The following is a 23,367-nucleotide window of genomic DNA, read 5'->3' as shown; positions in this document are numbered from 1 at the left end:
CTCATAAACAATTCAGGATACTAGTAAGATACATGGCTGCTGCCTACAGTCTTGTTGGTTGAGTTCAAGTATTGTATTGTTTGATATGCCAATGTGTTCTAAACATATGTGTAATCGACTATAATTCACAATTACTAAATAATAACCCCAATTAGACCTAAATTAGTATATATTTGTCAGTCCCTTCATGCATTTTAAAGGATCATTTCCAGTAAATATTCAGAAAGAGAGCTGAAACCAGTTCTGAGTACAAAGGTGCCCATTTCACTACCAATCCACTATCACAACACACCATCAGATCATTTTGCTAATGTTGTCCTATACATTGTACAATTCTTGAATAACAGACCTGCTTAGGTTTGACTCTGCCTTACCCCATCCTGTTAAAAAGAATCTTAAAAACATATGCAACAGTACCTAGGTATTACTGGAGATTTACTTGTTTGGTAGCCATTTTTTTACATTGTGCTGTATTGTGAGGACCAGAAAAAATAAACACTTGTTATATCCAATGGTAAAAAGATTATAGTGATTTGAAACTCCTTTAGTTTCAAAACTGATGATTTTGATGAAACCTGAATAATGCACAAAGCTTGTCAATTAAGTATTTATTAATTGTCTGCAGAAGATACTATAGGATGAGTGTTCTATTAGATATATTCAACTAACATAATGTACATGCAGTAAAAAAAAGGTGAATCAAGGTAAAACAGAAATAAGTATATTCAAAGATTAAAAGAAAATTCATAAAAATTACTGAAAAAAAATCTGTATTAACAATCAGAACTAACAATATACTAACAGAAACCACAACACCTGTTATAAACTCTGTGTCCAAATCAAGTTTGAGTAGGTTGAGAAAGCTACTTTTGTTTATTTGAGAGTCCCCACTATTTTATTGTTACTATTATAAACTGTATAACATTTTTTAGAGTAGTGACCAAAATGGCACACAATACTCCAGATGTGGTGTTGCCAGCACATTACAGAGTCTGAGCACTGTGCCCTTGGATTATACTGAACAATTTTTACACTATAATGTAACTTTTATTTGATATTTTAATTGCTAGTACAGCTTGCCTAGATAATGAGCATGTTGTGTTGTCAATTACTATTATTGATACATTTTAGCATAGGTAGCAAAAATACCTGTCCCACATGGTACTTGGAAAGATACTCCCACAAGATGGTTTGTGACGATAGGTCACCCTAGCAGATCCATGACATCTACCATCAGGCAACTTCACACACACTTCTGCATTTCCCTTGCTTGCCTTTGGCAAGGCAAATTTTATTTCAGTCTCTGTTGAGGATTCAACCTGGAGCCTTAAAGAAAATATAACAAGATATACTTTTTCAGTTCATGTGAAAATTGGGGTTTGATAGAATCTGGTAAGCATCTTTTGCATTGCAGTCCATTTTGAGGGTCACAATGAATTTAACCGTATGCATTTAATATTCCAAGACCAACTCCAATTAAAAAACATATGCTGCTCACTGTGCAACTATAATTAATTGTGGATAATCATTAAAGGTATAACTTGACAAGTTTGGTCTACATCATTCAGTCCATCAAGCTCATTTGTTAGTTGTCCCAATAACTCATGCAGATACTAGTCAAGGTTTCTGCTTCAATTACATGTATTCCTGTAACTATTTACATGAAGAAATGCCTTCTGGCTTCATCCTTAAATGATTCTCCCATAATTTCCATTGGTGGGCTTGAGTACTAGATTCACTATTTAGTTGAAAGAGTTCTCCTGGATCGACTTCATTGTTACCTTTGAGAATTTGGAAGACCCCACATAACATTCTGTGGCCAAGACTAACTCCCTGAGCTAGTCAGAGTAAGATAAGCCCTTTAGTATTTAAATGCACCTGGTTGCTTTTCTCTGCTTAATGTGCTGCTGTGTCTTATTTTAGAGTAGTGTCCAAAAGTCACACAATACTCCAGATGTGGTCTTGCCAGCACATTACAGAGTCTGAGCACTGTGCCCTTGGATTACACTGAACAGTTTTCACACTATAATGTAACTTTTATTTGATGTTTTAATTGCTAGTACAACTTGCCTAGATAATGAGTATGTTGTGTTGTCAATGCAAACTCCTAAATGCTTTCAGAGGTTCCTGACTGTAAAACATTGTCTCCCATCTTGCATGTATAATTATTTTTTTTCTTTTTTGCCTATGTTGTAGCACTGTTTCCCCAATTATGAAGATTGTCCAGGTCTTTATGAATGGTTTCTGCTGCCTCTTCAGTATCTTCTATCCTATTAATTTTTGTATCATATGCAAATTGTACATTTTTATTAACTATACCAAAATGAATGTTATTAATATAAGTTAGAAATTAAAAGTAACAGTCCAAGGACAGACCTCCAAGCGAGTTCACTAATGTCGTCATCCCATATGGAGCATTCTTATCTTATTATTTTAGTTGTACTCTTTCTCTATGTCTTAACCAACGAGAAATCAATTTTCCTAAATTACCTCTGATTTCAATTGCTTTTACTTTCAGGCTTAATCTTTGGTATGGGACTGCATCAGAGCCTTTTAAAAAATCTGAGGTGTTTTAGTCACAGGCTTTGATTTTTTCTTCTACTCCACTATTCCATTTAAAATCATCCAATAAGCAGGATATTCTTCTCATAAACCTGTGCTGGATTTATTAGAATATGATTTTCATTTATCTACTTTTCTAATGTATTTATTTCTTTATTGCTTCTGAAATGCCCTCATTTTTGCTGTAGTTTCTTGCACCTTTATTATAGCTATGTAAACTACAATTGTAATGATTCAATTTGTATGTAACATTTAGCAAAAATGGCACTGCAAATGACGAATATTGATATAAGGATAAACAGTATACTTTACAGATCAAATGTGCTTTGCTAAATGTCTTCTATTTCCTGTATTCATGACTATCAGGGCTATTTGGTAGTGTCTGAAATGGAATAAAGTGCAATTGTGATTATTAAATAAATTGCTCATGGGTCTGAGTGAAACATAACCTAAGGTCTTCACCTGTACAAATGGGGAATCTGTGCAAAATCTGAAACTGTTAGAGACAGGTTTAGCGGTGTGGATTTGAACACTGGACAAACAAACATCAGCCTTATATATTAGAAGACCTTAGAAGAATGACATTATCTGAAAATATCTTCATGAAGTACAGTTTTCAGAAACAGATTGTTTATTGAAAAACTGCCAGTCCGTGAAGGATGCCACAGAATGAACACGTCACATAAGGGAACCACTGGCTTGTCTGCATTGTTGAAAAACAGGATTATAAATACACATCCTGGCACTTTTATTTACAGTAACAAAAGTTTAACTGCAGGAATATAATGAGTAAGATAAATTTAGTTCTTGTTTAAGTCTTTTGACTTTTGAGGTATTTATAAATGAGATGCCATTGCTATAAAAGTGTGACCAACAGAAATTGGCTACTAGGAGCAATAGCAACACCAACATTGCAAAGGAAAGGATAACATCTTCAGCAAATGTTTAAAGGAGAGAGAAACTGGAAATGTGAAAACACCTATGTATGCAAGTATAGGAAGATGGATATCACTAGTAATAACACTTGTAATTCTTCTAATAACACCTGCAGGGGCGCCACCATGAAATAAAAAGATAGTGACATTTAGAAGAAAATTATCTAAGATTGCAAAAAGTAAGAGAAACAATAAGAGATGGGTGTACATGACTCTCTGTTTGGAGAAAGACAGCGGCCATGTTGGGCTTTCAAGAGCTCCACATGACATCCTGGTCTACAAGTGACAACATAGGGTCTCTAGCTGGGAAAACTGAGAGCAGATTGCCCATGTAAGGTCATGGCAGGGAAAACTGCTAAAGGTTAATACATGGTCCATGGGTAAACATTAATTATACAATTAACACTATAAAACAGTATCTTCCGTATTTGAATGTGAAACAACATAAAAGAATAGGCCAGTCACTCTCTTAAAAGTAAAGCTTGGTGATTTTCTAAATGCAGTTTACATCATCCTTTTTACTGTATATCTAACAAAGATATCTAACAGTCTTTAAAGGCTGAAAAAACACAAGAAAAAAAGGGTAATGAAAAGAATTTTGCTTACTCTGTGACACTCAAAAACTGAGTAAACTGGACTTTTGTTGCATTGCCTCCCCAAAAGTTCTTTCCTTTGATAATGACTTGTCTTTTCCCGGCAATAGAGACTTCATTTGGAATCAAATCTGTTATATTTGCATTCTTGTAAAAAAGAAGACAGCTTAGATTTAAGTAGTTTTCTTTTCTCATACTTAAACTGTTATCAGCTAAGTGTGGATCACTTATTACAAGAATATATTCAGTTGAACTTAATTTGACAGCACATGTTTAAAGTGTTAACTTGTACAGAACATGAAAGCTGTATAGGACTATTTAAAAAACACACCACTATTAACTACAGTATGGATTCCTTCCAATATTGTTACTGGTCTGGTGTACAAAGCTGCATCATATTATTTGATGCCTGTTCAAGTGAGCTGCTATTACACATAGGTTAATCAAAAAGTAAAAGCAATTTGAAAATTACATGGTAACCGCAATAGATAGAAGCTGACGCAGTACAATAACATGGGTAGTTCAAACTGCGCTCTGCCATTAGTGGAAATTAAGGTCAAATGAACATGGCCACTCCGTTTCAGGATTGCACCATTGTTGAGCAATGCACTGTAGTGACATTTCTTTGGTTAGAGGGAGAGAAACTTGCTGAAATTCAGCAAATTACAATGGCTTGTGCAGATGAGTAAGCTCTTTGGGTACCCATTTTGCACAGACTTTACAGTACTCCACATCATCATGCACTTTGGCATGTGCAGAACCATAGCTGATGTTGAAATATGCAGCAACGGTGGACAATGTAATCCCTTGGTTTTCTCTGATAAATGCATTTGCCATGCTGATGCAGGCTATTACAGTGTCCATTTTAGGACATCCTCCTCCCTCCGAAAAAACTCCATCCTTCCTACTACCTTCGACAAAATATTCCTCCTCCCTGCGAGGAATCCCCAGTCACTCCTCCTCCCTCCTCCATCCGCTCTCAGTTCTCCGCTGTCCGTTTTCCGCCATCCACCCTCCTATCTCCGTCATCCGCCTTCAGCTCTCCATCAAACCCCACACTCCCCCCGCCCCCTCATCGACATTTTCGTTAATGAAGTGACGTAATACTTCAGCTCCACCTTCTTCACAAGTTCATTAACCATGCCGCCCGCATACAAACTTAAAAGGTTTAAATAAAACAGAAATATATACCTTTATTTTTAACTTCCTTAACTTGTGGAGGGTGTATCCTGTAGCAAAGCCCTAACTTTTTTCACGAAAGCCCCTTTCAGTCAATAAGCCTTAAAAACAGGTGTAAAGATATTGACAACAAGCAACGCAAACCCACCAAGACATGGAATCGTTTAAATCAAGGCGCTGTGCTACCTTATTCCAGATCGGTCCTAAGGCGTTCGTATTTTTCAAAGCAGTTCTGGTTTCCATCTGCATCTGTAGCTGAGTTGAAAAACACCATCCCATACTATTAGTTAACGATTAACACATTTCTATATGTATTGTAAGCATACAATACAACTGATAATATGTTGCGCTTATTTATCTGGTGTACCGACATTTTTGCGTGGTTTGTGCCCTTCAGAATGAAAAAAGTTTGCATTTACCTTTTTAATAAAAGGCGAGCTTTTAAGCCTGAAAAATCACACCATAAATGCACACGTTTAATTGCACATGTGTTAATATGTATGCTTAAACAATATTAAAAGACACTCAACAATTAACGTCATTTACTTTCGTTCCCACGTTTGAGTCGTGCTGTAAATTCTTACTGTGAAATATAATTGACAAATAATTTGGTTAATGAACTTGTGAAGAAGGTGGAGCTGAAGTATTACGTCACTTCGTTAACGAAAATGTCGATGAGGGGGCGGGGGGAGTGTGGGGTTTGATGGAGAGCTGAAGGCGGATGACGGAGATAGGAGGGTGGATGGCGGAAAACGGACATCGGAGAACTGAGAGCGGATGGAGGAGGGAGGAGGGGTGACTGGGGATTCCTCGCAGGGAGGAGGAATATTTTGTCGAAGGTAGTAGGAAGGATGGAGTTTTTTCGGAGGGAGGAGGATGTCCTAAAATGGACACTGTACTGGCTCATGTGCGTTGATTGTCGACCAGACGGAGCTTCATCTCTTACACTCATTCTTCTCCCTTTAAAACTTTCTACCCATTCAGAAACTTTTCATTGTGTCATTCTGTTTTCACTTCTGAATTTCAGCAGGTATCACCCCCTCTGCCCAAAGAAATCTGACTATGGTGCACGTCTGCAGCAGAGCATCCATGTTCATTTGACCTTGGCTTGCTTAGATAGATAGATAGATAGATAGATAGATAGATAGATAGATAGATAGATAGATAGATAGATAGATAGATAGATAGATAGATAGATAGATAGATAGATAGATAGATAGATAGATAGATAGATAGATAGATAGAACTTATTTATCTACAGGGGGAAATTTGGCTTTTTAGACAAGCTAAATAAATACTGTCACACATGTGGGAGTTGGAGGAAGTCAAAGAGCCTAAAGGTGAGTGAAATATCGCTAGACAGAAGGTCATCACGTGGTGCTTACCTGAATCTCTTTTCGCCTACATAAAACCTGACGAAAACTAAGAAGCTCCACTTTCAGGTTCAAAATGGCCGAAACAACGTCACTTTCGGTTCGTCACGACGACATCACTTCCGGTCTCACACAGTCCACTGCATCCTGTCTCCCATCAACACTCCTGCCAACCATTTCCTGTCCCATCATTCCCTCTGCTATTTAAACGCCATTTTGTTCACAGTAAAACGTTCAATGTACTGAAAAATCATCTGAATCAGTGTCGTTATTATTGTCTGGACGACAATCTATGGGGACGGTCCCCAAACCTTTTTCTGTTTGTAGAAGTCTTTTTTTTGCACAAGATCATTTATTACAATACATAAATAGGTAAATAAGTGAACACATAAATAAATATACACACATTTTGATTTTTGAAAGTATAGCATGAAAAGTCACATAACTTTGTCAACTGACTCATGGCTCTTTGTGATGCATCAACAATATTGTTTCACATATTACACCATTGCAAACAATACAATGGATATCAGGCGGTTTATCACTCAATACAGAATTTGAGCTTGGACGAACCTAGTTAATTTTACTACACAATTACAACAACCCATCACAGACATATCCACAACCCAAATTTAAGAAACACTGAACTAGAGTAACAGCAGAGCATGGCACTGCGCATGCTCGAACTACCCATAAGCCATCACGCACGTGTTGCATTGCATCATCTTGTATCCATTATGATTACCGCATAATTTTCACCTTCCCTTTACTTGTAGATTTACCGTTGTGTTTAGACTCAAAAGGAATAACAAGCACAATTTTGGTACCAGTCATTGTATGGCCCACTTGCGCACACAACAACACTCACATGTGACCAATTAAGAATAGCCAGTTAACTTTTAGAAAAATCATTACACACACAGAGATAACACGTATGTTCCAAAGAGAAAAAAAATGTGAAAGTCAGAACACGGGTTAATGTGGCTGGGCATCTAAACCAGTACGGTTCCCTGGCTTATGTTTAGTTCTCACTTCCTATGACTCTGTAATGGAAAATGTGTGCTCAGAAAACAAATGAACGTGTAAACTTTACATTTTAAATGTGCAGTAGATCATTAACAGAAACTTACCAATCCAGACTCCTTGCACTGTCCAGTAAAGTAACAGCTTGGAACTGAAGCAAAAACAAGGGAATCCAGTATAAGCAATAAAAATATTTTATTGCTGCTACTTATGACTGTTAAACATTTATTTTATATAGCAAACTGTGAGACTTAAATCAGAAATATACTTAACCATAAAAACTAATGTTAAGATTAACAAATGAACCATTAAAAATGGTGGGCATTTTAATTGGGAAGTCTTGCTGTATTTTTTCAAATTTATTGCCTAATTTTAATGGACCAATTTGAATTTTAACCAAGCCACTTATGGTACTTCACCATAAAGTTATAAAATGTCCTTGGCTTTATTTGTCACCATGCTCATTTCATTAAATGTAACCAAAGTGTACACTGAGACTTTGATGAAAAGAAGGAATATTGCTCTACAAGAATTAAACTAAACACTTAATGTTGTTACAGTCAAAAGCAGATGTCACAATATCAAAAGATAATAAAAACAAATAAAGCAGATCAAGAAGTATGTAACATCCCCCGTGTTTAGTGTACTTTTGAAATGTCGGTTTATGACAGGGCTACAGGTTTATGTTTACAAATGTATGCAGCATATACTCTGTACTGAGACATTTATATTCCGAGTAAAAGTTGCATGCCTATTAGCTCTCAAAAGCACTGGCTTACATGTATTACTAACTGAAACTGATTCCATTCTCTGCACTGCAAAGCAAGACAGAACAAAAATATATTTTAAATTGGCACACTACCTGAAAGGCTTTGGGGGTTATCAATCAGACTGTTTCCAATAAGAACATTGACTGAAGTAAGTGCCCCAGATGTGGATATCTGAAATAACAATTTGCAATGGTCATCTTTTCTGAGTAAATAAGTACAAATATATGAGATATACTGTATAATCTCAATATTCCAATTTAATTTTTTTTTAGTTTATAAAATTGTCAATTGATAACAAAATTTGCCTACATTTTAACCCCTCACATCTATCTTTATGGACAGAATTGTATACTCTATGGTTATTAGATTACATTAGATAAAATATATTAATCCCAAGGAGAAATTCAGATGCATATAATAGCAGACACATAGAAAACAAGGATACAAACTTGCAGGAAAAATAATTCAGCCTATCAATCAATCAATCAATAAATAAATAAAATAAATGTTCATTGTACTGAAATTTCAAAAGAACTTAAAGAGCATGTGGGAAGGAAGCATTGAACTGTCTGATAGAAGTAGACAGAAAAGACTCCCAGAGGCATTTCTTAGAATAAGGTGGTGAAATAAACCAGTGGCTAATAGTGCTCCAATATTGCTGGAGGGCGTGGAGGGGATTTTTTACAATGGTATCCAATTTTACCACCATAATTTTTTTCCAGTGTGTCCAGGGTTTGCCCTGTGATGGAGCAGGCTGTCCTAATGTTTGTTCAGACACTGGGACAACCCAAGATGTGCACCCTGGCCTCTTTGTTGTGAGATAGCAGACCACTGCGCAGCCCCAGAATAATATGCTGGCAAAAAAATGAAATTACTTATGTACAGTACATAACCGTTAATATTAAATTAAACATCAGAAATTAAAAACAAACAACTTGACTCCAAGATAGATGAAAATATTTTCAAGCATACTTATGCTATAAGGTTTATTTTAGTTCAATTAAAATTCATAGATTTGTTAAAGTGAAATTTCTAACCAGCTTAACTATGGAAAGAAAATGATATATCATATAAAAAGTGATTAAAGTATGAAAGATAATGGTTATAACTGGAGAAATCTACACATTGTAAAAGTTATTTCCTGGAATAATTTAAAGAATCTATGCATTTTAACTGGATTAAGTTAATTCTTTAACTTAATTTTATTATAAGTCACATATGAACAACAAAATCTTAGTACAAGAAAAAAAATTTTTTTTTTACTTTTTACTTGACTTGGGTGGGAAGGCGATTTGACAGAAATGACATTAGTGACAAAGTGGAATCTTAAAGTGAAATGTACCATTAATTTATATTCATTTATCATTTCAGAAATTCCTAACCATGATGAAACCTTACACATGCGAAGTACTAGAAATGTGTGTTTGTCTATTGGAGAATCGAACCTTCAATCTTTCTCACTTTATCTACCAAATCAGTGAAAACAGTATTTCACCAAATTTCTATACAAATGATGAAAAGCTGATAAAATTAAAAAAAAAAAAAAGTTTGTGTACATTGGTCTTGAACCTTCGATCATTTGATTAATCATCCTACACGCAAACCACTTGACCAATGCTGCTTAACTGTCATATTGAAGTAATTTGACAAAACTTATCAATTAATCAAAATTAATTTGTCTACATTGGTCTTGAACCTTGGTCCCTTTGACTGAAAGTCTAACACACTAACCACTTGACCAACACCACTAATTTTTCATATACATGTATATTGGCCAAAATTACTATATATACAGTATGTGTGTTTGCCAAAAGTATAATATAAGGAAAAGAGAAATCTAAATTTAACGTAATTAACGTACAGATCCAGGGTTAAAGCTGTTGAAATATTGCATTGTCACTGGATTGCATTGCTGCAAAGTTTGGTAAAAGTGGGTAAAAAATTAATTTCAAAAACTGACCCAGACAAACAGAAAGGGCAAGTTGAAAAAAATAGTGTAATAATAATAATAATAAAAAGGTTATATTTATTTTAAAGGTGTGCAATGTGCTCTCTGCACATGGGACGCCCAGTTATATGTCTAATAGAGCTTTTTTTAACTGTAGATGGTTCATTTTAAACAGAAGCTTACTGTCTGTCAGACCAGGTTAATGAGAGCACCTCTGATCTCTGCAGTTCAAAATCACCACCCCTACTTTCAGCACCACCATCATGAGGAATATTGATTGGTTTAGAAATGTGACACTCAGCGAGATGTTTAATTGCCCAGTTTTAAGTAGAATTCACTTATGGTTGTCTTCCGACATATATGTATTATAAGTCTGGCTTATTTTGTTGATTCAAAGGAAGTAATTTTGCTTCAACATCAAACATACACAGCCAAGCATTTTCTGCTGTTAATGGATTTATTTTCCCTTCATTTTAATTGCCATGCAGCCCTCCAAGACTGGAGTCCCACAGAAAAAAATAATAGTGCAGGGATTCTCAACCTTTACATTTGCCATACCTCCAGGAATGTAAATGCTTCAAGTACCACTATTTCTATCAGTCTTAAATTGTGAAGTGCTGAACTCTTAGTTAAAACTTAAAGGCCGTATTTCTTTATCTGCTCAAATATATTGCACTGGGAGATTTAACAATTTATTATGGATAATTTTTGTGCATGCGGCTTTTAATTTTACTTATGTACACCTGCTTTTTTACTTTTTTTTATCTTATGTACACCAAATGTTGTTGAAATGAATTATTTTTAATTCAGTGTAGTTTGATATAGAATAAAAGTAAGAACGCCTTAAATTTCCATACTTTTAAATAGCAGAAAATGCACAGTGTGAAGCTTAAATTTCATTTGTGGCAGAGAACGGAAGTTTCCCCAGGGTAATAACAATAGAGGGCAGTGTACACAGCTTAAAGCCATCTGCTAGTGATGTTGAACTGGTTACATCAGCCAGAAAATGGATGGTTGGAAGGATAACTGTAGCCATTGTGGAAGATGACCAGGTCACAGACAAGCAGATATGTTAAAGTCATCCAATACACTTTTATTCAAGTGCTCCATATTTACAATTGTGCACAACAAACCCCAAAGTCCCCAAAGTCCTGGCCAACCAACAATACCTCACTTCTTCAGGCCGCCTCCTTGTCTCTCCTCCCAGACATTGTCCTCTCTTCTCTCCCGACTCAAGCCGCTGAATGGAGGGAGGCGGCCCCTTTTATCCACACCCGAATGTGCTCCAGGTGTCTTCCAATGAGCTTCCGCTGGCACCCCCCAGTGTGGCGGAAGTACTGGCTCTGCACCCGGAAGCACTCCAAGTGTCCCCGATCCTCTTCCCCCCAGCACTTCCGGGTGTGGCGGAAGTGCTGAGATCCAGGGCACCCAAGGCATTGGGGCACCCCTTGGCGGTGACCACGGGCCCCTACAGGGTTGAGCTTCAAAGCTCTGTACCCATGGTCCCCATAGCCACCAGGGCGGACGCCCCCACGTGGTCTGGGGGAGGTGTAAGCCCTCCTCCGGTCCTCTGGGGCATCCCAGCTGGGTCGCCCCCCCAGCCACCTGCAACATTGCCCCACCGCCAGCGAAGACCCGTTGGGTGGAGTGCCTCATCCCGCGAGGGCAGCTCATCCCCAAAGTGGGTCCTACTCCTGAAGCTCCAGGGTCCGGTCCTGCTAAATAAAGAACACAAACAGGGGCAGAGACGCTGCCTGGACACCACCACCTGCCGTCCTGTCGTGCTTTGCACAGGCAGCGCTCCCCCCTCCTACTGGCACCCCGAGGCCTACTCCTTCGGCACCCCCTCCGAGGTTTATGTGCCCCTTTGGTTGAAGCTACTCGCACCCCCGTAGCCTCAGCCAGCTGTGACACCATGTTTGTAACAGTCTGAGGATAAATATAAAGCTTCCTGTTCCTTTATCACAGCTGTGTATGGAGCTGGATTACAAAGCAAATGATCTTGCCACTCTCTCAACTAGACCATATGTGCAGTGAAAAATTGCACTATACAGTATACTACTACAGTGTGCAACATGGTTGGTTTGAACCTAAGTACACCTTCTTAAGTTGACCGAAGATTGTGAAAAGGGAGAAGCATCTTTGGATGCATCTCCCTGCTGCTAAAGTCCATCAGCCTGGGTGCATAGCCACCAGCAAGCCTAAAGTTTGGACCCTGGCCTTGGGTTAGCTCATATAGCTAGGGCTGGTGGGTTTCCACTGATTTCTGCTGAGTGGTGTGAGGCAGGTCTGGTAGCATGTAGATACAGCCTGGAGGACGAGCCAAAGAAGACTTGAGTGACATTGAGGAAAGAGATAATGGGTCCAACCACAGAAGAAACCAACGGTTGTTTCAAGGGCCAGCCATCACCAGTGTTTTGCAGAGTGTTAAGTCCATTCCTCTGTCTCTCACACCACTACCCCAATACAGTATGCTTTAATACAGGCAGAGTTAATACATTCAGAGTTAATTTAACACTTTCGTCTTTTGTACTAATTTGGAAACTTGTCTGTTGGAGAGAAGGACTTTTATAATACACTAAAAAACTTGCTGTAAACACACATTAATATATTTTACATATTAAGTTATGACAAACATAGCTTCAAGCAAATGGAAGATTTGTTGGATTCACTTTTTGAATAATCCGAGATATAGCTAGTTGGTTTTTATTTTTCTGTCATCTTTTCTCTTGTATTTTTGTTTCTTATTTTGTCTGTTCATATGTGCATTAATAACAAAACATAGCTGAACTATTTACAGTGTTTATCCTATACAATGTTGCTGTTTTACTACTGTACATCAAAAAAAGACCAAGCAGATGTTGGCTGTAGCCTTTGAGATGGCTGTACTTTGTGTCAGCATGTGTTATTTCTTTGCCTATGTGCTCATATACCTATTATATTTTTAAAAGATTTTTCCTTCATCCTGTCTCTCAGCTTTCTTTATATGAGTGTCATCTGTGGGGAAGAGTGGTCAACAGCAAGATCACTGAATGATAAGGACAGTATTGAGAGGACAACACTAGCTACTTCTTCAAAATATTTTCATCTTCTTAGTGTGTTTTATCGCCTAAATGCTCCATTGTTTTTCTCAGACACAGGGCTATTCCCTGGCATCCCCTCCCACATCTCTCTCTTCTTCAGCCCTCTCTCTGGCCTTCAAACTGAAGTTGTTAAATCAACTCACTTTGATAGTAAATGTATTGGAAATTACATCTATTACAAGTTTGTGGATTTTTTTGAAGGCTGCAATGTGCTATACATTCTAAGAAAAAAACCCACTCCATCTAATTTTCATTTCTACTTGCTGACCATTTTCTAACTAGCTCAACTTGGCAGAAAACCAAAACATCTGACAACCATGCATGCAACTGAGAAGCTTCTCTTTCTTTATTTGTGCAGTGAGGTTCAGTCTCAGGCTCTCTTTCTATCTCTGTCACTCTGCCTTTGCTCCTGACTTTTTCTTGTATACCACCCAGCCATTTTTCACTGTACCGCAGACAGAGAACCACTGGGGATAGAGAATATACAGCACTTAATTCACAAAGACAACATCTTTTCCATGGTGCATATTCATATATATATTGAAAAAAACATCCTGTACCCTTAACACAAACATCATTAAACACGCAGCTTATTTTCCTTCTGGAAAGGGGAATAAATCAACTTACATTATTATTATTGACTAATTCACACATCAATATGCCATTATTCAGTACACCAGCCTTCGTTTGTTTTCCATTAAATACACACATCAAGTTCTTACTCTGTAAAAAACAGAAAAGGAGTGAATATTTGTATAACAGATTGACTATGCATTGTTATCTTAATTTAGAATAACTGCCATTAAGTATTAAGAATATAAAAGTGTCCAAGTATTTGAAAATGTAGCTTTCACCACATATAGTACTCCATCTTTGCTAATAAAAACTGTTCTCTAATTGTTTAGTAGACATGTACAACATTAACCTTTTATGCTAAGCATTACATACCTTTAATTCATCAGGATGGTCTAATCGAATAGCAATTTCATTAGGTCTTGTCATGTTCAGTTCCAATAATGCAGGACACTTTTCTACTTTCTAATTTAAAACAATGGTGCACAGCATTAGCTTATTGAGTAGCGCATAATATTTATACTGTAATTGTTAATTAAAATTATACCATTAACAGTTTTAAATCCAGATGTATGTCTACATTTCTATTTAAAATATCATTAAAAATGAAAGAAAAGGTGATGTTATCTATTCACTGAAGCATTTTTTTTTATAAATTTATAAAAATACCTAGCCTACTTTTCTATTTCAAAATGGGAGTCAAGGTGTAGGGGTCCAAACATAAGAGCAATAGCTTTAAAACTTACTGAATACATCAATTTTTAAAACCAAACGTGTTATCGAGTATCGATCTGTGTCCTGATATTGCACACATATTGCATAGTGTACCCATGTCCTTTTAGAATGAAAAAAAAAACATTTTTGTAAGATTCAGCCACTTTAAAATGAGACCGGCTGGGCATTCACCTCACGGCTCATCTTTCTCTGAGGCAGCCTTTCTGTGCCAGGGATGTGGTTTACTCATTCTGTTCTGTAAACAGAAATGTCACATTTACGATCACTCAGTCTTTCACTACGTGTGACAAAAAAGATCACAGACAAATCTAAAAAAACCTCAGTGCTCTAGTTATTTTAGTCCTGGACTGCAGAAATATGCTCTTGAGTAAATGGCTACCAAGAGGAAAGCATTAAAAGTTACTAATTACGTTCACTCAGCAGTTGAAAATGCTGTCCTCATTAGCTCTTTTATTACCACATCCTCAGCAAAAGCAACTTAGTATGTACTGTAAAACTTGATAATTGATTTTACGCAATTAGGTCTGTTTCCTTGTGGCTTAGTTCTATCTCACAAGCTGCTTTCTTCATTTCCCCAGTAGATTTTTATTATGGTGTGTACTGGACATTTCATGGAAATTGCATAGTGCTTAGTGTTCATTGGCATTGTAAACACTGACAAGTAGGTGACTTTGGCTTTCAAAAATCTAAGGCCCTGACAAAAAAATGTAATGTAGTGTAATTAGTTCAGTTATATTTTGTCATGTGTACAAATTATTAAAAGATATCTCAACATCAAAATGAAATATTTAACACAAAAAGCAGAAATGCAGATAAATATTCATCAGTTTCTAAGTTACGTTTAAAGGGCAAAGCGGAAAATTGCACTGTACATAAGTAATTGAAGTGATTTATGATAATGATGATGAGTACTCCAAAAAAAATGAGATGTGCAAGTTCACGTAACCTTTACACTGTGCCACAGTGGGTCACTTAAAAGGCTCTAGCCTTCAAGCCCCAATACAGAACTGAAAGGTTCAAGATGCACATGCACACACAAGCAAAGACATGCCAAGAATACCACAGAGTCAACGGGCCTACCCAGGTATCTGGAAACAGGCTAGTGGCACAAGGCACAAAAATTGCACATGCTCTGAAAAAGAAATACATATCTAGACAAGAAATTGTATTGAACATATAATGACAAAACAGAAATATTTTATTATGACATCTAAACTGAGTTTGCTATAAATATTTTAACAATATGTTAAATTGTTGCTGTATGTTTTCATTTTTGAACAACAGTGGCATCTTAATGGGAAGTGTTCAGTCTGTCCTTAAAGCTGAAATGCCATTGCTTCACTCAGATCTACATGTAAAACACAGTGTACTGTCTTCTCTCTTCTCATATTTATAATGTCATGAACTTGGAGTTCCAAAGCAAGCATCTTCCAAAAACCACTTCCAATAATGCATATTAGAGGAGTAAAACCATCAAAACTCAGCCAATAATAGGGCAAATTCAGGATCTTTATAAAGTAAAAGATTTACTCCCCACAAAACAGTAGTCCAATAGCACTGAAGCTCCGTGGAGCACAAATACAAAATGGAATTGCTCGAGAGACAAGGCAATCCAAAGCAAACAATTCTCAATGAGGCAAATCAAAGAGCAAAATCTCAAAAATCCAGTAATTCAGAAAAGTACAAAGTGTAGCAAAAAAGTTACTAAAAACCCACCTAGAGCATTTGAAATGAACTGCCAGGAACTATGGGAGACCCTTCAGATTTATTGGGTTGAGGTCAGTTGCTGACAGTGATTGACAGGTAGTTCCACTTCTTGGGAGACCACCCACAAAACACGCATCACATTACACAGGCAGATTACATACATAAACACAATCAAAAACAAGGGATAATGCAAATAATCAACAAAAGTAACATTAACAAAAATAAAAATAATAAAAATGAACAAAATAGACCAAAAACATGAATTTAAACCCCAGCTACTACGAAACCCTGGTTGAAACACAACAGCCACATGCATGCAGAGCTTTCATGTTTATGTGACAGGGAACAATATATTATCTTTTATTAATAAATGTTTCCCTTTGATTTGTTCAAATTTTATTTCTGATGAACACAGGTTAAAATACAGTCATTTGAAAAAGTTTCTCATGATCCAAATTTAAAGCTCTCTAACCATCATCTTCTTGAATCTTTTTTATTTCTGAGCTGTGATGAGGTTTTTCAGCTGCACTAGAAAAAAAGGCAGGGACCAGACCTAGATGAGAAAACAGTCCGATTGCATTTCACACTCATGCACAGACACCCTAAGCCAAACAGCAGTCTTTGAAGACCCAGCACTTACATCTTTGGAATGTGGGGTGACACCAGACTGTTCAGAGAAAAACTTACATAGATACGCAGGATTTTTACTAATCATGACCTTGCCACTTACGTATCACAAATTAGGGGATGCATTCCTAAAAATAAAAAAATTAAAAAAACACACATCCAGACCATATTCTCTACACCTCACCCCTAACAACCTAACCCTAAACTCCTAAAACCCATAAACCCCAAAAATGGGGTGAAGGCCATTGAATATTTTCAAAATGTCCTCAAAACGTAGTAGATTAAAATGGTCCAGGATAACCAGAACAAAGTTTTTAAAATATTTACAGAATTTATTAGAAAAGAATGCAAAGGATGATTCCTAAAACAGGGCTAGAGCAAAAAGGAGCAAAACGGAGGCTTTGTCTAAAAGGCAAAATATAGAAGCAAATAAATCCAAATAAATTAGAATCCAAAAACAGTCCCTTTAATGTGAGCTGTGGTCAAAAGCTATAAAGGGAAATCTAAATATCAGAAAGGGAATCATAAGTCCAATACGGGATTAAAAAAAAAAACGAGATGCTGAGCTGCAGTTTCTCCATTGATACTGTTGAGGCAGGCCCCCAACTGTATCAGCAGGTGTCATGCCCCCTTAGGCTCTACATAAATGGGACAGGGCAGAAAACAAGAAAGATCAATATATATAATATGATCATAAAATAAAAATAATGCAAAATAATTAATAAATATCACAATATTAAATCAATAAAACATACACAGAAAAAAAAAATTAAAGAAAAGAGAATATACTTGATCTAGAGATGATAACTTGACTGAAAAATTACATCTAGGGATCAGGAGCTAGGATGCTGCTGTGCTAATGACCTTTATATCAAGCAACTTAGAGGTGTTTTGAAAAATTATTTATTTGCCATTTCCAGTCCTTCAGAATTTTTGTAGTAACTTAAAATTTTTTTTTTACTCATTTATTGTTATTCCCTTTAAATAAGATAAAGAAATTGCAAAAATAGAAATAAAATGAGATTAAAGTATATAAAATCTGTGCATTTCTGCTCATCAAATTCATATTCATTGAAAGTATTACCATATTTATGATACTAAAAGGCAAATTACACATACTAGAGATAGACATTTGTCTTTGGGGACATTCCTCGATAAAGAATAAGATTGTAGAATGAAAATGTTTGTAGCTAAGATGTTCACAAATTGCTTGCAGAAAGTAGCTTAAAATACTTTATCTAGCTGCAGAATGGTATGCTTAAATTCTTTGTCTACCCTCTTAATGCTAAAGCCTGTTGGCTGCTGGAACCCCCTCAAATAGAAAGGTCAGCTGGGATGACATGAAGAAAACATCTCTATTATTGAGGTAGAGTGTTAAATGTCATAATGTAGAAACAAACTACTATCAAAAATATATCATTTTCACACAGTGATCAAGCTGGGATTTAAACCAGGACTTTGGAGCTGTAAGGCAATCAAATAAACTGATAATTTATCATTTTCAATCCTGTTTAATCCAATTCAGGGTTGCAGAATCCAGGAGACCATCCTGGCAACTCCAGGCACAAAGCAGGAATGAACCATGGACATGGTGTCGGACTGCTTCAGAACCTACCCTCACGCACATCCACATTCATAGTCACACTGTGACAATTTATACTCGTTATGTTTGAAGTCTGCTGCATACTTACAAATTGGTTTACCAAGATCCTTTGAGGCACAAAAATGCAAACTCAACTAAAGATCCTCCAGAAATGCTCATGTACCATTTGTAGACTTTCACTCCATTTAAAAATACATAAAACAATAATCAAAAGATGTCTTTTAAAAAAACACATCACTTAAGATTGGCTCAAATGCAATAATTCTTCTCTTGTACAGTGTTATAATGATTTCCAAAGACTACACTTTCTAAAGTCACTTTCTAAACTAAAATTCTGTAAAATCAGTTAAAATTGACAGCACAGAGGCTTACAGAGTGCTAACATCAAGCAGATTAGGGTTTAATTTCGAAGGTTTCTGTACAGGCCACGAGAATATCAGTGGTTGACATTAAAATAGGAGGTACACCTACTCACCGTCTCAGAAGTAGCAAATGAACAATCATATCCTGACCAGGAGCAGCCTGCTTTAATGCAGTCTAAACAACTAAAGGAAAAAAAGATGAATTTTCATTAAAACCAATGAAAAGAATTCTTTGAGACAAATGCCTAATTTTGAAAGACTAGTCTAGGACTTTTGAAAAGAGAGGTGGCAAGCAGTTGTGACAATTATTAACCCCCTTCTGACATTAAAAATGCCTCATAACAAATCAGGATTTCACTTTGGTTATGATGCCATTTACAGTGTGTTCGAATAATGCTGATCCCATGATTATGTGGAAATAGAATCAGCAAAAAAGTGCTTAGGTGTAAGCTCCTTGGTTCAATGAGTGCATGCTCCTTCAACTAATGCACCAGCTTGGTGCTACAGTTATCCACTCCACAGTTAGCCACATTTAACAGGACAGCCCTTCTTTTTTATGTAGATGGAGCACAGAAAATTACAAGGGACAGCATTTATTTGGGGTTCATGTTTAATTGGTCACAAGAGGCAGGAGGAAGAGCACACTATCATCTGCCTTTGCTAGGATACTGTGCAGAGTGTCAGCGGCTTTACATTTTTTGGAGTCATCATCACTGATGACCTGAGGTGAGCACAGCACGTCTCAGCTATTGTGAGGAATGCTCATCAACACATTACCTCCAGATGTCTGAGGAAAACCCAGATGTGTCCATTTATGTCTACCAACGTCTACAGGTGCATAGTGAAGTCAATGCTCTCTGAGTAAATAGCACCCTTGTACAGAATATGTAGAAAATGGTAAAGTAAGCAGAGAATATTATTGGAACATGGCTCCCTTCTGCCAAGGAAATCCAGTATACACTTTAATACAAGCTGTCTTAGAAAAGCAAGCAGAATTATGAAAACTCAGGCATTCTGCAGCCTCACCTTTCTCCCACCTCCATTAAGTAAACTGATGTAGGACCATTAGTACTTGCACGTCTAGTTTCAGGGACAGTTTAGATCCTTAAGTTTACAATCTGCAAGTTTACAAGGGGATATTATACTTGAAGTCCTGGGGGACTTTAACTACCCAAACATTAATTAGGCTAACCTTGCAAAATGTAGGAGTTTTTAGAAGTAATCAGTGACCACCAATACAGGGAGAAGCCTGTCTGGATTTAGAAATCTTGTAATAATCCTGATAGAATTGAGGGTTTAGAGGTGATTGAACCACCAGGGTCAAGTAACCATAATATAATATAACTCTCAGTGTTTTGTAAGAATGTGGATACAAAGAATAAAAATTGGCCCTGAAAAATTTGAGCAGATGAAGCAAAGTCTAAGAAGGATAGACTGGGATAAGCTTTTAAGTTAGGAGACAGTTGAGGAGCAGTGAAACAGGTTTAAAAATGTTTTACATATAATGCAGGATAGGTACATACCCAAATTTGGAATTAGCAGGAAATCTAAAAAAACTTCACAGTGGATTAATAAAGAGTTGAAAAGAAGCAACAAAGGAGAAATCAGCTGTATAAGGTATGTAAAGATTAATAACTCTAATGTAAACTGTACGGCATATGTGAACATGAGGGCAACCATTAAGAAGTACATTAGGGAGGCTAAAAGCCTAAGAGTTAGGAATACAGCAGATAAGGCAAAAGATGACCCAAAGAGAATCGTTCAGTATTTTAGTAATAAAAGAACAATCAAGAACGAAGTGAATTGTACCATGAATAGTAATGGGGAATTAAAAAATACAGACAGTGAAACAGCAGATGCTCTAAACTTGCATGTTTCTGTTTTCTTATGTAATAAAGTATATAACCTCCCAGCGGTAAAAGGGACTACTAGAGGGAGACGTAATGGTTAAATAGGTGAGGTTAAATAGGCTAAAATCAAACAAATTTCCAGGACCAGATAATATTTATTCTCAAGTTCTTAGGGAGGTTAATGAGAACATATATACACTTTTTTAGGAAGTCACTGCACACTGGTGAAATTCCGAAGGTCTGGAAAGTGGCAAATATTATCCCGTTAAATAAAAATGGAGATTTGGCAGATCCAAGCAACTATAGGCAAATAAGCTTAATGTGCATCACATGTAAATTAATGGAAGGAATTATTAAGGAAAAGACTGAGCAACACATGGAAAGAATAGGAGTTTTAAAGATCACTCAGCACAGGTTCAGAAGAGGAAGGTTAAGTTTTACCAGCACATTGGAAGCTAAGCATCAGTCTAAAATAAATGGGAGTTCAGTGTGTTATTTCTAAAATTGGTTCAGACACAGGAAGCAGAGGGTTATGGAGTGAGAAACCTTATCAGAATTGGCTGATATTGAAAGAGATGCTAAGTGGAAACATGATAGAAGTGTTTAAAATTGTGAAGGAAACTAGTACATTGGTTTGAGACTGTTAGTTCATCAAGAACATGGGGTATATGTTCATTACATCTGCCATCTGAGGTATTTAATGTAGTATATTGAAAATCAAGTTCTACAGTAACAAAGTTTACCAACTCATGTTCTGTAATGGCACTTATTACTTACGGTGTTTTGCTTGTCTCTTTAACTACATTACGGCAATCATGCAAGCTCAAAATCTCAGAAAAATTTAAGGACTGATTAATGTTCACAGTGACCTGAAGACCTAAATGAAAAGAGAAAGGAAAAACATGAAAGGTGAAACTACAATGTCACATTTTATCCATTCATCCATCCATCTTTTCAGAGGTAGCCAGCAGCTTTTAATATCATGGCAGGAACCATCTCTACAGTATTGTATTATATGGCATGCAAACACAATTGTATAGGTCCAGACTACAGGTCTGTGTCAACCTAACTAGCATGGGGATGTGGAAAGAAACTGGAGTATCTTGAGAAAACCCTGTGAATCCACACCACTCCTCCTAGGCTATATCTAGCTTTCATAGTAGAATTTATCATTGTTGGTTTTTATCCACAGAAGTTCTATAACAGCACATTTTCTTAGTGCATCTTGTGATTTACAAACGGTGCTATTTTTGTTTCTGATAAACTCTTATATGGTTTTAAATATTTTAGTGTTTAATCTTTAGCAGCATGGCATCTGAGGGAGCATTCCTCTAAATAGAATAAAGATTACATCCAAAATACTGTGGAAAACAATGGTCAAAATATATTTCAGCATGTAATATTTAAAAAAAAACACTATACTGAAAAGAAAATAATATTTAAACTATCTCATGACAAGGAAACCAACGCACCCTAGGATCGGGAATGTTACCCAAAAGTAATGTGTTTCTGTCACAAAATTTAAAAAGCCTAAAATTTGCTTTTTATAAGAGTCATGGGGGTTGGCTAAAGCCTATCCCAGCTAGCAGCGGGCGCAAGACAGGGACAAACCCCAAGGCGTCAGTCCATCACAGGGTAAACACACACGGGCCAAATTAACATCATAAGTTCACCTAACTTGCATGTCTTTGGACAGTGACAGAAAACCACAGCACCCGGAGGAAACCCATGCAGACAGAGGGAGAGGATGCAAACTGAATGCAAGGAGGACCCAGACCCTGCACCTCCTCATTGAGAGGCAGCAGCACTACCACTGCACCAAATTAGCTCATAACATGTATTTGGCCATAGGTCATGGAAAACAGGACATACCTTCAAATACAGAAATAAGACTGTAAGCTTTTTTAACAAGATAAAGTTTTGGACTTCACTTCACACAGCTTCATGTTACAATTCCAAAACTAGTTTACTGTATAATTCAGACATAACACGAAGAGCAAATTTATACTTTGTGATTATGTGGGTTCACACTGTCATGTGTCGATAAAATGATGGTACTTTAACAGAAAAGTCGATAACCTCACTTGTCCAGAAATTAGTCTATGCACCACCAATGTAACCACGTAGATTTTCCCCATTCACTGTGCATGTGCTGCAAATGTCACACAAGCAAACAAACATGGACAATTTTTGTGGAAAACCAGAAATGCATAATAAACTGTTTGGTAGTTGGTTTAATATGAGAGGATGACCATTCACTTTACACATACATGTGGTTGTGCACATTGTATGTCCTCTGAGGTATGAGGGAGTGTTTAATCTGTTTGTGTTTCAACTTTTAAACTAGCTCTCCATCAAATACTCCATAAGCACTTTATCCTGCACAGGGTCACAGATAATTGGAATCTCTCCCAAAATCAATGGATACCATATGACAAACAGTC

At 36.7% G+C, this 23,367-nt stretch overlaps 1 protein-coding gene across 1 annotated transcript in view; it reads right to left on the bottom strand.

Moving 5' to 3' along the window:
* Positions 1–23,367, bottom strand: part of plxnc1 (plexin C1) — a 175,217-nt gene that overhangs the window by 53,484 nt on the left and 98,366 nt on the right. Inside the window, exons 8-15 of the mRNA XM_051931202.1 lie at positions 21,701–21,800; positions 19,187–19,256; positions 14,415–14,504; positions 14,094–14,189; positions 8,528–8,606; positions 7,773–7,816; positions 4,104–4,237; positions 1,150–1,326 (exon numbers count right to left, since the gene is read on the bottom strand). Of these exons, the coding sequence (XP_051787162.1) occupies positions 1,150–1,326; positions 4,104–4,237; positions 7,773–7,816; positions 8,528–8,606; positions 14,094–14,189; positions 14,415–14,504; positions 19,187–19,256; positions 21,701–21,800 (790 nt within the window). The remainder of the gene's footprint in view (positions 1–1,149; positions 1,327–4,103; positions 4,238–7,772; positions 7,817–8,527; positions 8,607–14,093; positions 14,190–14,414; positions 14,505–19,186; positions 19,257–21,700; positions 21,801–23,367) is intronic.

The sequence above is a fragment of the Erpetoichthys calabaricus genome, chromosome 1 (genome assembly GCF_900747795.2).
Source record: "Erpetoichthys calabaricus chromosome 1, fErpCal1.3, whole genome shotgun sequence".
NCBI lineage: Eukaryota > Metazoa > Chordata > Cladistia > Polypteriformes > Polypteridae > Erpetoichthys > Erpetoichthys calabaricus.
This window is presented reverse-complemented; position numbering and strand designations above follow the sequence as displayed.